This window comes from Acanthopagrus latus, chromosome 7 (assembly GCF_904848185.1).
Source record: "Acanthopagrus latus isolate v.2019 chromosome 7, fAcaLat1.1, whole genome shotgun sequence".
NCBI lineage: Eukaryota > Metazoa > Chordata > Actinopteri > Spariformes > Sparidae > Acanthopagrus > Acanthopagrus latus.
This window is the reverse complement of record NC_051045.1, coordinates 12,484,644-12,500,393: the sequence shown is the minus strand read 5'-3', so window position 1 is coordinate 12,500,393 and position 15,750 is coordinate 12,484,644. Positions and strand designations below refer to the sequence as shown.

General features: G+C 42.6%; 1 protein-coding gene across 5 annotated transcripts in view; it reads left to right on the top strand.

The window, feature by feature from the left end:
• LOC119023286 (dedicator of cytokinesis protein 3-like) overlaps positions 1-15,750 on the top strand; it is a 54,567-nt gene that overhangs the window by 22,331 nt on the left and 16,486 nt on the right. For 3 of the 5 annotated variants that reach the window (XM_037105103.1, XM_037105104.1, XM_037105102.1), the window contains exons 9-35: positions 1,281-1,435; positions 1,595-1,676; positions 1,988-2,048; positions 2,135-2,282; positions 3,968-4,056; positions 6,182-6,307; positions 8,722-8,846; positions 9,015-9,177; positions 9,321-9,427; positions 10,880-11,051; positions 11,136-11,233; positions 11,616-11,699; positions 11,832-11,932; positions 12,046-12,127; positions 12,507-12,677; positions 12,921-12,983; positions 13,285-13,477; positions 13,574-13,701; positions 13,922-14,068; positions 14,185-14,283; positions 14,378-14,472; positions 14,672-14,747; positions 14,871-14,971; positions 15,072-15,130; positions 15,221-15,369; positions 15,501-15,586; positions 15,697-15,723. In XM_037105103.1, coding sequence (XP_036960998.1) covers positions 1,281-1,435; positions 1,595-1,676; positions 1,988-2,048; positions 2,135-2,282; positions 3,968-4,056; positions 6,182-6,307; positions 8,722-8,846; positions 9,015-9,177; positions 9,321-9,427; positions 10,880-11,051; positions 11,136-11,233; positions 11,616-11,699; positions 11,832-11,932; positions 12,046-12,127; positions 12,507-12,677; positions 12,921-12,983; positions 13,285-13,477; positions 13,574-13,701; positions 13,922-14,068; positions 14,185-14,283; positions 14,378-14,472; positions 14,672-14,747; positions 14,871-14,971; positions 15,072-15,130; positions 15,221-15,369; positions 15,501-15,586; positions 15,697-15,723 — 2,987 coding nt within the window. The remainder of the gene's footprint in view (positions 1-1,280; positions 1,436-1,594; positions 1,677-1,987; positions 2,049-2,134; positions 2,283-3,967; positions 4,057-6,181; positions 6,308-8,721; positions 8,847-9,014; positions 9,178-9,320; positions 9,428-10,879; positions 11,052-11,135; positions 11,234-11,615; positions 11,700-11,831; positions 11,933-12,045; positions 12,128-12,506; positions 12,678-12,920; positions 12,984-13,284; positions 13,478-13,573; positions 13,702-13,921; positions 14,069-14,184; positions 14,284-14,377; positions 14,473-14,671; positions 14,748-14,870; positions 14,972-15,071; positions 15,131-15,220; positions 15,370-15,500; positions 15,587-15,696; positions 15,724-15,750) is intronic. The other 2 variants (XM_037105106.1, XM_037105105.1) reach the window with 1 other exon arrangement.

The following is a 15,750-nucleotide window of genomic DNA, read 5'->3' as shown; positions in this document are numbered from 1 at the left end:
TCCGTTTTTAGGTATCAAAATGAAAAGCATACAGATTAGCCTCTGTTAAAACCATAACACATTGTTTGTACACTTTTGTATACTAAATAAACAAAATACATATTCATTAGTGAATTAAAAGGTGCACCATGTAAGGAATACCTACCTTGAATTTATACTCCCATCAAATATGGGTGGCATATCACCAGAATAAATTATAACTGCTGTTAACTGTATTGTTTAACCAACTTTTATCTGTTGACTCAGTTAGCCGTTCAGCTAGCCCAACTACCAAGGAGGTGCACAGGACCGCTAGGAGAAAAGAGGTTTTCAGGCCGGCTGGTTAGCATACTAACTTCTTCTTCTTAGAGATTTGTGGTTAAATTCTGACTATGGAGAATAAAAATGGAAATATTTGTATTTATAGCAGTTCATTATTAGAAATGCCATCGTCAAAGAACAAGAAAGTAATGACAGATTAAGGTCTATGTATTTCAACAAGGTAAATTAAGTGTAAAAAATACACTTTACCATTTTAAACAACCTTTGCATATTCAAGTATATATTACAGAATACACAAGGTGTGCATGAATGCACTGTGAAGTGCCTTTCCTGGTGTGCATGTGTCAAACTGGGAGGACAGAAGCACGTCCATTTATTACACCAAAACATACTAGTGACTCTCAGTATAGTTTTTTAGTGACATGACTGTTTTGGTACAGAGATTTATCTGCCAAACAGTAACTCTACTTGCACTTGATGCTTGGCCAGTGTTAATTTTGAACCAGCATCCACCGGAAGAGATCCATTTCAGAGATTTCATGAATTGATACCAGATTATTCAAATGAAGATCAATTTGAATCAGCTCTTCCCTTTTAACTCTCTGCAAAAATATATATCTAACAGTTCCCTGAATAAGGACCCTGGCAGAGTCCTTTGCAACTGAGACAAAAATGTACAATGAGATGAGACATAATTTTCTTGTCATACATCAGAGAAATACAGAATCTTATCATCACAGGACTGCACTCTCCTCGCAGCCCCTATCAACAAAGACCCACCAGAGCTGCACTTTCTCATCCTTCATTCATCATTTCTTTATTTAGATGGCAGCCTGTATGTCTACTGAGTTTACTGTAAATAGCATGCACATGTGACAGGGTGAAACACTGCAGAGCATACATCAATACATTATTAACCCCGTACAGTACCCCCCCCCCCCCATTGATCTAATAAATAGGCTGTCTATATACAGAGTGGCAGCGAGGACGCTAACGGTCACTTTCTTCTTCGTTCCCAGGGTGACAGCACCAGGCAGCGCCATGGTGACGGTTGCCGTGTCCCCGTGTCGCACCACCTCTTCATCAATCTGAAGAGCTTTACTTACAACAGCATCAGTGAGGACGCCGATGTCTTCTTCTTTCTGTACGACACTCGTGAGGCCAAACAGATCAGGTACACGGAGGCCTCTCAGCGAGCACACAAAAACCCTGAGTGATCCATCAAGGGCAAAGAGATGCAAAGACACTCACACACACACGACTACACAATACTTCTGTTCAGCAGATTGACTGAAGCTATCTGTGGTTGACAGTGAACTGACTTCTTTTGCAGTGAGAAGTTCATGGTGAAACTGAACAAAAATGGCGGACCAAAGAATCCAGAGAAGGTGGATCGTCTCTGTGCCCTCTTCACGGTAACATAATTCTCCCTTTTAGACATGGATACAAATATTAGGGCTGCAACTATCAGTCATTTCATCATAGGTTCATTTGCTGATGATTTTCAAGATGAATCGATAAGAAAATTTCAAAAATGCTGATAAAAAAAATCCAAGAGCCCAAAGAGACATTTGTAAATTGCTTCTTTTGTCCAACCAACAGCTCCAAACCCAGACTCTTCATTTTATTATCATAAATATCGAAGAAACGCAGCAGGTTCTTACATTTACGAAGCTGAATCCAGCAATTATTCCATATTACAAATTTTCCTCTCATTTATCTTTAGGACCTGAGCAGTAAAGACTTGAAGAGAGACCTGTACATTGTTGCACACGTTGTAAGAACTGGTAAGTAAAGTACAGCGTGCAAAATGTGGCATTCAGTGACAGAGATTGCTGATATTCTGAGTGTCCCTCTCCTTGTTCACTACCAGGTCGCATGCTGCTGAACGACTCAAAGAAAGGCCCGCCTCACGTGCAGTACAGACGACCGTATGGCTGCGCTGTACTTGCCATGAGTGACGTTTTCCACACCATCACTGACCTCAAAGAGGAGAAGGACTTTGTGCTAAAAGTTTATACGTGAGTCAACATGAGACACTCCCTCCTCTTCTTGATATGCAGTTGAAGAAATCGGGGATTTTAAAGGGGCAGTTCACGCAAAAATGTAAAATACATATTTTTCCTCTTAGTTTGAGTGTTATTTATCCATCTAGCCTGTTTGAGTTGCAGAGTTTTGAAGATGTCTGCCTTCCCTTGAATATATATTGAACTGAACATTTGATAAACTCAGCATTCGTGCTTATTTCCAGAAATCATGATCCGGTTTCTCAAGATAATCCACGGACCTTGCTGTAAGCAGTTTACACCGTGCAGAAGGAAGCATCCATCTACTCGTGGACGAAAAGCTAGCTGACCATGCTAAGCTTGCTTAGCGGTACAGCTCAGCTGAGGAGGATGGCATTAATGTTTACATCCTGTGCTGTCTCGAGCAAGATCCTCTTGTCCAGGAGTAGATGCACGTTTTCTTCTGATGCGGTTGGTGGGTGTAGTTCAGTAGAAAGAAAATAGTCTGTGGGTTATCCTGAGTAACCGGGTCATGATCTCTGAAAAGAGTCACTGATGTCAGAAAGCCAAGTGTAATGTAGTAACATTACAGTCATCTCTATGGCCAATATTTCAAACAACCTTGATGGATAGATAGCACTCAAGGTAAGAGGAACGAAATATGTACTTGTGATTTGGGGGTTGAACTTTAAAGGAACTAGCGACTATATTTGTAAAAAAATGGTGTGTACACACTTCAGTTTTTCCGCAGTAATCGGCATAATTGCTTGGTAGCTGCGTGGCCTCTGATAAAGAGTCTTTTCAAGAGGTGGGAACGTGTGAATGTTCTGCAAATGTCTTGCATGACAACCTAGTGCTTCAGCGTTGATGCCTGCTGCGTTTTGACCAGAATGATAATGAAGTGTCCTCTGGAAAATCAATAGCTTCTCACCCCGGGCCTGAGATAGGGCACTTGGCGTGTTGTGAATCTGGCTCCTTCTGTTAGGCTTCGCCACAGAGAGCCACTCCTGTATGCCGGCCAACCCGGCAACAGAGGAGGAGGAGAGACGCAGAGAAGAGGAAGGGAAGAGGCTGAGAGAGATGACACTTAGATAATTGAGCAAAGTTAGAGGACAAACACAAAAAACACAAAGCTCAGCGTTTCTCCCGTCCGTCAAAAGCCAGAGTGTCCCCTCTGTCCTCCTCAGCGTCCGCTCTGGGTCAGAGGTCGTTCATGCACTTGGCGATCCTGTTATGACATTTTTCCCGTGTAGTACATTCAGGATAACTACACGGCGCGGCATGAAATAAAGATTTCTAGAATTGAAAGCTGTCGTTTTTATCGGATTCCTTTGCCGAGGCGAAGAGCTCCTCCTTTAAAAAGCAAGCAGTGATTCAGTGCTGAGCTGCCTCCAAACTGTCGGCTCCTATAACGCTCCAGTCTGTGCATTTCCCCATGCCATCCCAGGGGCCTACGGGCCCACAGTAATGAAAAAGGCTGGTAGAGAGCTGGCTGTCAGGTTTGCTTAGTGAGCTGTGCATTTGGGCTAATGTGCTGCTTGATAGCACCTCCCCCTGCTGCTACCTTTTCTCCAGGAGGAAATCGTCTCTGGGACACATGCTGATGATGTAGTCCCCATGCGCACAGTCCTGATCCCTCCATCTGGACCCACTAATGGGTGCTTTGTTAACAGCCCTACCCAACTGTCTGTCCCCCACAGATGTAACAATGAGAACGAGTGGTACCAGATACACGAGAACATCATCCGCAAGTCCAACACCAAGTACTCAGCTCCCAGCACCAACTATGGTAAATATGTTGTCTCTGCAGTTCTGGTACCTGTTTGGGCTGCCCGGGATTAGAATTATACATTTATTTTTGATTTGGTTAGAATTTAAAGAGAAGAAACTCATGAGCAGTGAACAGTTGTTGGGAATGTTTTTGTCTAAAGCAGTTTACAGTGAGTAAGCAGGGGTCCAGGTTCTGTTCAAGAGACCGCTGCCAACAGGTCATGTTACTCTAGACACACATATATATAGTTTTGGTTGTATTGTGGTATTTTATTTTGCAGAGTTTTGAGATTTCTGCCTTCAGCTCAGTACTATGGAGGTTAATTGAATTTCAGGTGCCAAAAGTCAAACAAAAAAAAAATGATATTCAAGCAAAATGATTTTCTAAACACAGAGTCTGCTTAACATGCTGTGTAAACAGGACATTGCTCCTGAACAAAATATACTACTTTTGACCTAAAATGCAATACTTTAAATCAAAATGTCCAACATTATCCTTAAAAACAAGTGAATACAGTTTATTGTAATATATATACAGTATAATAAACTTTTAGGATCTCATGATAAGATTCATTCTTTGGCACGATAACGTTTTGATCACAGTTAATTGCATGTCAACAATCTTCATATATATTTTTATGCTCTGGGAACTACTGGTTGTTTTAGGTTTATTTATCTATTTATGTGATGTTTTTTCTGTATAGGGACTAGTGTGTAGCATAAATTGAGCATTTATTTGCCTCACTGTTGTATTTTTATTTCTGTTGGATGCTCCTCGTGTTACTGTTACTGTAAATCAATGATCAGCTTTGACGTTGTTTACGATTTGATGAAATGTGATGAAGTAGATTTATTTTTCAGATATTAAATGAATTGAATAGTTTGTCATTTGGTATTTTTGCTTTATTGCTGAAAGTTTGAGCGAGAGCTTGGTGCCACTCTCATGTGTGTACAGTAAATAGGAAGCTACAGATGGCAGCTAATGAGTGTAGCACAAGGATTAGAAACAGTGTGAAACAGCTAGCTTGATGCTACCAGCGCCTTTTAACAAACAGTATTCTGTCTGTTGTTTTTTTTTTTTTTTAGTCAGAACAAAAAAGAAGTGTAAGAAATGACACCTTGTGGTTTTGTGGGGACTATTTCTCAGTCTGGAAAAATGACTTCTGCTCCCAGCCAAGATGTAGAAATTGGCCCAAACTGAACTAAATGACTGCTGGTTGTAGGATCATATGACAAATAAGAGAGTTGCATCAATGCTCTCATCTCATTCTTGGCAAGAAAGCAAGCATGGCTACAGAGTATTTTCTTGATTTATCATTTGGTCTTTAAATGTCAGAAAGTAGTTTCCTGTCAACTTGTTTCCCTCTGACCAACTGTTCAACTAAAGATATCCAGTTTAATATTACTGGAGACTATTAGATGTTTACATTTGAGAGGCTTGAACCAGTTTGTTTAGGAGTTTAGATTCTGCCATCAAAGTGAGGAGACATATTTCCCAAAATGTCAAACTATTCCTTTAAGTCTTTTATGTCATGGGCTGAACCAAAAACAGACATTTGTATTTCTGTAGGTGTTTAATTTCTTATTTTTCTATACCCTGGTAAGTCAAATTAGACTGACCTCACTTTACAGAAGATTGTTCTGTATTCATCCAATATCTAATTGTCATTATGATGATAATCATCTGAGGGAGAAAACACGTTGCAATTTCAGGTCACTTTGTGTCTTTTAGTATTTAACAATCTTTCTGTGTGGGATTTTCAAAATGGCTTCACTGTAAGTGTGACTGCTCCTCCATTCACTATTACTTCTCATCTTCTGAGCATCTCAGTTTGATTTATGACTCATGCCTCACAAAAAATCTGTCACCAGCCAAATTTTTTCCTTTCTTCTTTGCGTAATTTCACAACACGCCCCCCCCCTTTCCCTGACTCTGATCATGTCTCTCCATCCACTCCTCTGTCTGCCTTCTCCTCCCCCACATTCTGACTAACGTCCTTTAAATACCCCTATGTCCCTCCCTTCTTCTGCGTCCCTTACCTTTCTTCGATCCCACTTTCCTCCCACAACCTGACACCTCTTCATTTGCCCTTTCCCCCCTATTTTACACACATATGCCCGCCCCTCCCCCCTCCTGCCCCCAGGCCTCATCATTTCCCTGCAGCTGCTGCGAGGTGAGCTGGAGCAGATCAGACGGGAGAACCAGGCTGTGTTCAACAGGGCCCTGGCACTCACACGCAAACTGGGTTTCCCAGACGTCATCCTGCCAGGTAAGGAGTCAAAGAGCAGTAGGCGGTAATGGGGACAGAGAGGTTCAGATGGGAGGAGAGGACCTGGGCCCAGATGGCTTGGAGGGACGGAAAGAGGAGAAGGTCACAGATGAGGGAAGAGAGGGTGCAGGTGAAGGATCACAGAGACGGGGCATGGATGATGTCAGAAAAGCAAAGGATGTGGGTTAAAGAGTTGAAGATAACAGCAGAAACAAAAAGAGCAGAGCGGGCTGTTGTGATGGAGCAATAATCCTGTACAAGTTGGTTTCACAGCACACGCTTCATCTTTATTTATTGGCCATGGAAAATTGTTACACTTACACAAGTAGTGATGACGTTTAAGACATTTTACATGAGTGTTTCCATCAGATACCACTTGGATGGAGTGCGATGGATACTGCAGAGCCCCCCTCCACATAAGAGTGATTTGTCATCTTGGCGGTGTCCGATTTCCACATAATCCAAAAAATGGGCAAAGAGGTGGAGCCGACGTGGGCCAAATGAAGCCTGGTTACTCCTGTCACTCAAGTGCCAATGCCCTCAATTAAGCATAACTTAAAGCATTAGTGTAATTTAAATGAGTCATCCTCCGTACAGTTGTCAAGAGTGGATAAAATTAGCTGCACAGTCTGACAACGTTTTTGTAATAATCAGACTGTTAACTTGTTTATTTTCGCTTCCAAGTTGGGCATTTTAACAAGTGGCCTTTTTTTAAGGGAACTCGAGGAAGGTGCAAAAACTGAAATCATTGTAATTTTTGTAGCAGAATTTCATTTTTTCTTCTTTCCTACCTCATTTATGATCTCACAACCCATCCACTGGGCGTTACGTACGCTAACGTACCTTACTATATAAAGTGGTTAAAACTACACACACCAACCACAGCATTAGTACACATGTACTTTTTACGTAAGACTTGAATGCAGGACTTTGACTTAAGTGAAAGTGCTTTTATCACCACTGGTATTTTGGAGACTCTCAGTCTCTATTGGTGGAAGATCAATATTTAGGTCAGGTGCTGTGCAAATTATGAAGAGCACAGGTCTTCAAAGAAAACTTAAAGAGAGAGAAAAAGGGAGAGGTGTGTGTTTATTTCGGTATATTTCATCAGATAATACCGCTCTGCTCCGTGTCCTCTGAAAATGTATCGTCTTCTTCTCTCCTCTTCTCTCCTCTCCTCACCTCCTCGCCAGCTCCTCTCCAGCTTCTTTTCCAGTTAGCCTGAAATACCTCCCAATATCAACCCTTGTGACTCATCCGTCCCCAAGGAAATGACTCGGTTATAAATAACTATAATCTGATTTTATAAATAACTGCAATATCTTCCTCCACTGTTGCCTCTGATATTTATTCCATTAAACACTGACCTCACAAGAAGGTGCTGAGGCAGTCATGAGCTACAGTGTATTACAACTCAGCGGGGTCATTTCTCATTGACAAGAACAATGATGTGTGGTGCACATCTTAGTCCGCACAGCAGCTTAATTTATGTTGACCGCTCGCGGTTCATCTGTGGAGCAGAGGCTGACGCGTACATTATAACTTATTAACATCGGCGAGGCAGGAGACATGCTTGTTATCATCATCTGGGACTTTCTTAGATGTCTTTGTCCTGTTGTTGAGGGTTACATTGAACCTCAAGCTAGCAGGGCTATGACAGGGCTTTAGGGAAATGATTTTGCGCATGACGTTGTGGTGTGTCAAGCATAAAAGAGGGCTCAGCTGAATTAGCATTGTACTCTTTCAACTTTGTCATAAGAGAGGAATGTACAAATGAATGCAGCAGGTCCAGATTAAGTCTTTTTTTATGCATTTTTGTGAAAAAAAGCCCACAATGTGTTTGTGTTTGTTATGCTAGTGGCTAGCAATGAGGTGGCTCAAGAGGTCTTGTAACCTCATTTCTTACTCCGCACCATGGACAAAGGTGCAGTTTGTAGGATTTAGTGGCATCTAGTGGTGAGGCTGCAGATTGCAACGAACTGAACACCCCTCCCCTACAGTCAGTGTTAGTGTTACATTTGAAAGTAACTTGTTATCTTAAAAGATTATTGCCATTTAAATTGCGACAAGTGACATGTAAGAGTAGCCAAAAATGGAAACCTCTTTTCCAGACGATGCATGACTGCCTTTAAGTGTTTGACCCTACTGACATTTAATAGCATATTTGTTTTATGTCATAACCTGTAACTCAGCCAACATACACAGTTCAGCAGCTGCCTCTATGAGAACGAGAACACACAGGCTCCTGCAGCCTACAGTATGTCATTTTCGTGACCAAGGGAGCCACAAAAGGCAGGGCGCAACCAATGTTTTTTATGTACTAGCTCTTCCCAAGACAAATATACAGACTTTTGTATGTAAAATAGGTGGATTCCTCCTTTAATCAAAGTTTTGTTTTTTTGTAATTGTCATAGGTGACACACGCAATGACCTGTATCTGACCCTGGAGAGGGGGGAGTTTGAGAGAGGAGGCAAGAGTGTCCAGAAGAACATTGAAGTCACGCTCTATGTACTCTACGCCGACGGGGACACACTCAAAGTATGACACATATGTACATGACTTATTATGCACCATATCATTATTAATACATGAGTCATGATGAGTGCAACCTTCATTCCCATACGCCCACACGCTAAAGTTGATATGTCACTGAATGCATATATGTCACTAAAAGTAATCTAATCTGCGCTCGTTTGTTCTCCTCAGGACTGCATCAGTTTGGGCAGCGGGGAGCCCAACACCACCGAGTATCGCTCTTTCGTCCTGTACCACAACAACGGCCCTCGCTGGAGCGAGATGGTCAAGCTACCAATTCCCATAGATCGTTTCAGGGGGTCCCACCTACGCTTTGAGTTCAGACACTGCTCCAGTGAGTCAGTAATGCAGCTCAGTGGCAATCATCTGTCTCTTTATTAGAACGGATGGGATCGCGCGTTGAGTTATACAAATATGGTTTGCGCTGCATAGATGCCGCATGATGATGTGTGTTTATTATGATGTGCTTCCTTTCAGCTAAAGACAAAGGAGAGAAAAAGCTGTTCGGATTTGCCTTCACCCCTCTGATGAGAGAAGACGGGACCACACTGTCAGATGAGAGCCACGAACTGTATGTGTACAAGGTGTGTGCAGGTTTTGACGCACATTTCCGATGTGTGGTGTTCTTCATCAGCTGTAAAAACCAGCAAAGTACACACTTCAGGATCCCTCTAAGTTTGACCCTTTGTGTCCTTAGCTTTCAAATTAAAAGTTGAGTGCTTTAAATTGGCCCTCAGCTGTGGTGGTGTGTGTCTGTGGTGGTGGGGAGTCCACTGCTGGCAGCTCTCTGTGTGTCTTTTATTGCAGTTTCTCAGCAGTGGACAGTGGGTCATGGTGTGCTCCGACAACACGTAATGAAACGCACCATTCATTTTGTCTGCTCTACTTCACCAAAACATGTACAGTAGCTCCTCTGTGATAGTTAAGCTGCCCTGAATGACTCGTTCAGCAGCTTCAGCAACATTTTTTTTTTGTCTGGCGGCTATAACCAACCTCTTCTGGGCTGTGACCCACATCCTTAAGCCCTAAAATTCAAGAATGACCACAGCAATTAGAGAGCTGCCTCGTAAAAAAATATTTCAAGTGTGAAATCATTCACCAAGGAGCTTGAGAATGATGTAAAAAGTAATGTTCATTAAGATTGCCTTTGACTTTGTACCTCTATGTATGATTGAATTGATAATGTCCTATAGTTTAAGGCTGTTATTTTTTTTTTTATTTATTTTTTTTAACTTGCATTGATCTATTAATCTTTAACTCCTGTGACCCCTAAATCATATAGATAGCAATCAGACATTTTAGCATCAGCGTAACTTTTTGTTAGTATGCTAACGTAACATGTTTATGATACCACTAGCAAGCAATATAACATTCTATGAAGCCAGGTATAACATTTTAAAAGATACTAGCCTTTTATATTATGCTCAACAACTTGCTATTAGCATGTGAAATTATAGAACAATATTTTTGCATAGTAGCACAACAATTTAGCATGCTGTGAAGCCAGAGAGCTGAGACATGGCAAAAACTGTAGCATGCTAGCATTATGTTTTTTGATCAGTGTAACCTTTTGTTAGCATAGTTAACCGATTACTCTTAGGATAAGACTTTTACAATGACATTAGCAGGAAGCGTTAGTATGCTCTGAGGTGACGTATAACGTTTTAAGCATGCTAGCATTATGAATTCTGTTCAACATAACCTGCTGTTAGCATGCTAAAGTATCACTCTTGTATAGCGTCTTTGCGTTGGTAAAAACAATAATTAGTAGTATGCTATAAAGCCAGAAAGCCAAAATCCCTGTCAGACATGCTACCATTTTTAACCCATAGAATATAAGTAGGTGTGGTAGCACCACTAATGTTGCATTAGCAAGCAGCATTCGTGTGTTTGGAGGACAGAAAGCTACTCAAAATCTTTTTTTGGGCCATGGCAGGACACAAAACTCTTGCCACTTCACCCCCCAATATGAAAGCCAATCAAATGTCTCTAAACCTTAATGACTCTTCTGTTACCCTCTGGTATCCGTCCTCTAGTGCGATGAGAACGCCACCTTCAGTAACCAGGGCCTGTACCTGAGTCTGCCGTGCTGTAAGGAAGACTTCAACAGCTGCCCCAACCTGCCGGCCAACCTGCCCTTCCAGAGAAGCCCCAAAGAAACGTTCTGGGTCTCCACAATACTCTGCTCCACCAAACTCACACAGAATGGTAATGTTAACACCTTTTCATGCTCTTCTCCATGTTCTTTCGCTTCCTATTCAACTCAATTTTTATTTTTTTGTCTGTTTTCAGTGGACCTTCTGGCTCTCCTGAACTGGAAGGCCCATCCAGACAGGGTGTTGGACATCCTTGGCCGATTACGCCAGATTAGCGGAGAGGAGATTGTCAAGGTCTCTGTCATCGTATTATAGATCTATCGATAATCTATTGATTAACAGTGTTTGCCTCCTGGGAAGAAAATACAGTCAATTTTCTAAGACTACAAATGTTATGTGACTGTTGATTTTAAGTGATATTACATTACAATTTTAATGTATTTATTCACCAGATTATAGTCACAATGAATGTTGATGTCTTTTGGGTATTCTCATATCTGTTACTGCATTAAAACATATTTAACAGTGTTACGAAATCATCTCAGAATCTTAAGACAAAGGTTTTTTTATTGCTGTGTTTTTGGATGAAGGGGCTACCCTTTGTTTCTATTTTGGTTACCATGAAGGCCTTTGATGTGATGGGTGTGCTGAGTGTCGTTCCTTTCTCTCCTCACAGTTCTTGCGAGATGTCCTGGATACGCTTTTTTGTCTTTTAGATGACAACACTGATAAATATGGACCGCTGGTTTTCCAGTCACTGGTAGGAAAATTAAAGGAGCACGGCTATATTCAGCCACATGATTTATTCTGCTTGTAAGCACAGGAGATAAGTGTGTATATATTTTTATAAACAAAAACATTTTGTGTGTGTGGTGTTTGTGTGTGTCATTAGGTGTTCATCATTAACCTGCTCAGGGACAGCCGTTTCTACCACTTCAGACCCGTCATGGACTCCTACATCCAAAACCACTTTGCTGGAGCGTTGGCATACAAGTATACACAACATTTACTTAATTGTTTTCTCTCAAAAAATTACAAACCCACATTTTAATATCTATAAAATTACACTCAATATCAATATTGTCTCTGTAATATCAAACTTGCAGGGAGCTCATTCGCTGTCTGAAGTGGTACATGGACCGCTCGGCTGAGGTCGTCCGACAGGACCACATCCAGGAAGCCATGAGGGTAAAGTATTGCACACTTCCTCTCTGGTCTGTCCTCTGGGATTAATTAGTAAGACGTGGAGAAATAGTCAAACAGAAGGCTGAAAGGAGTAATGTGAAGCCATGTACGACCTCAGTGTGTGAGTGTGTGAGTTCCCTGCTGAGAGAAAGGAAGTTGACAAAAATATCCTCGGATACTGACGTCTACCGAGTGAAACATTTACCTCACGGTCTTTGGATTTCCTTTTCCAATGAGATCACGTGAAGAGCTACTTTGTTGTGTTCTTTCATGTATTGATTTTCGCTGGACGATCAACTACAAACCCAGCCGCTGCTCTGCGCTTATACATAAAATGATGCATGCTTTGACCTGACTGTATTTCTCCGTCTGCATCCTGCAGGCTCTGGAGTACCTGTTTAAGTTCATCGTCCAGTCACGGATCCTGTACTCGAGGGCCACCTGCGGGATGGAGGAGGAGCAGTTCAGAGCGAGCATTCAAGAGCTCTTCCAGTCGATCCGCTTCGTCCTGAGTCTGGACAGCCGCAGCTCAGAGAACCTGGTGTTCACGCAGGTCAGATAGTTCTCACCTCATGACGGACAATTTTCACCAACAATGCACGGCACGTCTCATTCTAACGTTTGTTGTCACTGTCTTTATTTTTATATATTTTTTTGTCTTTTTTTATCCATCCCCTGAGTTTGCATCCACAGTTTTGTTGATTAATTTGTCTTTTTTTCCATTCCGTTTTCATTCTGTGTTCTGTTGACTGATCTTTCAATCCTTTGCCCCCACTGTTGCCCCTTCCTTGGACAGTTTAGGGGTGTGATCAACTGCATGCCTTTCTGTGGTCATGCTGTGGGGCTGTCATCCGTCTCAGTAAGTCACAGCACCCCCCTGTGTTGGTTTCACAATGCAGCAGAGGCTGTGCGTCCTCCAGTTTGCCAAAAACAGGATGATGTATTCTTAAGTAACAGAAACACAGTTGGTGTTTTTGAGTCTTTGTAGGGAGAAATTTGTCATGTTCCCTTTTTTGGCGAGCTTCCTTTTGGGCTATTTGTTGGGTAAAAGGAGCTGTGTGATGATTTTATACATTTTATATAAGTGTCGCTTCATTTTTAAACATGTTCTCTATGTGAACTACAAATTCCCTCTCCTTGTCCTTGGTTTGTCCCCTCAGGCAGCATTGTTGAACAGTTTCCCTGATATCTTTGATGAGCTGCTGCAGATGTTCACTGTCCAGGAGGTAGCCGAATATGTCAGGGGCACCTTAGGAAGCATGCCCAGCACAGTGGACATCGGCCAGTCCATGGATGTTGTCAAACTGCAGTCCATTGCCCGGACTGTCGAGAGCCGCCTCTTCTTCTTCCCTGGTGAGACAAATGCGGCGATCTGTGATCTTTACCTGAAGATATTAAAACTGTCAAACATACAGCCACTCCTTCCTCCTTTCTTTGCCTCGTCCTCAGAGTCTCGTAGTATTCTGCTGCCGGTTGTTCTGCATCACATCCACCTGCATCTGCGCCAGCAGAGGGAGCTGCTCATCTGTTCTGGGATCCTCAGCAGCATCTTCTCCATAATTAAGACTAGCTCCATGGTACAGTACTATGTATCAAATGCATGCAAGACAAATATGACTGAAAACCCCCATGTGATTACACACTAAGGTTTAATTGAAAAAGCAAATGTAATATAAGATTTCCTTTTAAAATAGATCATGCTAATGCAGCTGAAGCCTGTAAGGAGTACCCATTAAGTGGCATGTTTGCATCTCTGTTGTTCACTCAGCGTTTCTCTGCCTGCTGTTTGTGTCTCAGGAGTCTTCTGTTCAGGAGGAAGTAGAGATGATGGTGGAAAGCCTCCTGGACGTGCTGCTGCAGACTCTGCTGTCCATCATGAGCAAGTCTCACTCCGTGGAGACGTCCAGAGGGCAACGCTGTCCCCAGTGCACTGCTGAGATAACTGTAAGCCTCCACCCCACATGTGCCTCTTTGATGTGCATTAAAAACAGGTAGAGCTTAGTGCTGATTAACCCGTCTTAACACGTGTGCGCCCACGTCTGTCATTTTCTTTCACGCAGGGCGAGTACGTCTCCTGCCTTCTCTCACTGCTCCAGCAAATGACTGAGATCCACTTTCACCATCTCCTCAACAACTTCCACAGCAAGGAGGAGCTGAAGGTGAGAGACCGTCTGAGTCACAAGAGCCGAGCCAAATCACCACATTTGCAACACACCTGCACTGCATACCTCTTCTTAATTTATTCCTTGGCAGGAGTTCCTGTTAAAGATCTTCTGCGTGTTCCGCAATCTCATGAAACTGACTATCTTCCCCCGAGACTGGAGTGTCATGAGGCTTCTAACAAGTCAGTGAGTCCGCTTTTTTCCTTTTCCGTCAGGCAGTCTTTTGTCCTGGATATATGGTAAGGGAATACAGCCAACCATTAGATCAGTCTCTCTTCAGATAATCCTGCTGTGAAGGTGACGCTTGTGCTGCAAATTTCTTCATCTATTTTTGGCAGCTACCTTGTTTTGTAAGCTGACAGAGTAATGTTTTGCGTTTCTGCAGCATCATCGTGGTGACAACACAGTTCTTGTCGCCGGCGCTGCACAAGAACTTTTCAGAGGCCGATTTTGATTTCAAGGTGCGTAAAAGGAAAAACAGCACCAAGCCAACGTCGAAGCCATTCCATAATTCATTTTCTGGAATGTAACGATTCACCGTCAAAATAATCAGTCTTTTTTCTTTCGTCTTCGCTTTGTATTAGGTGTGGAACTCCTTTTTCAGCCTCACTGTGCTTTACATCAACCAGCCCAGTCTGCAGCTTGAGGCGCTTGGCCCAGCTAAGAGAAAGAAAGTCCTTGACAAGTGAGAAACCAGCGTTGTATTCATTGTATTCCTTCTCTCCTCCACAGGTTTATTATTTATCTAACTCTCCCTGCTTCATCTTGCACACTTTTCCTTGTAGGTATGGAGATATGAGAGTGATGATGGCTTATGAGCTCTTCAGCATGTGGCAAAAATTAGGTGCGTCAGACAGCCCTCGTACATTTTGTTTTCTTTATCAAATCAGCAAGAGCAGTGTGCCCTAATCTGTGTTGATCTGTGTAAATCCAGGTGACAACAAGCCCCACTTCATCCCAGGAATGATGGGCCCCTTCCTCGGCGTCACCCTGGTGCCTCAGACCGAGGTCAGAAACATCATGATCCCGATTTTCCACGACATGATGGATTGGGAACAGAGGAAAAATGGCAACTTCAAACAGGTGAGCGCGACAGCATCGCGTTCTGAACTCCAGATTGCGCGTGTCGCCGCAGATAAAGATGAAAGATGGACAGCCTTTTTGTCAAATCAACACCCACGTCCTTTGGCTTGAATGTGTGTCTGTGTGTGTAGGTGGAAGCGGAGCTGATGGATAAGCTGGACAGCATGGTGTCGGATGGGAAAGGCGATGATAATCACAGAGAGCTCTTCAGTCTTTTGTAAGCATCAAACCTGTGTTTAGCGAGCCTGTGAAGTGATACTCGGAAAATTGCTGCTCTTTTATTATTTCCCTCTAACGTGTTCCCTTCTATGTGTTGCTTGGCCCTAGGACCCAGCTGTTTGGTCCTTATCCGAGGTGAGGACATATACCCGAGCACATTTT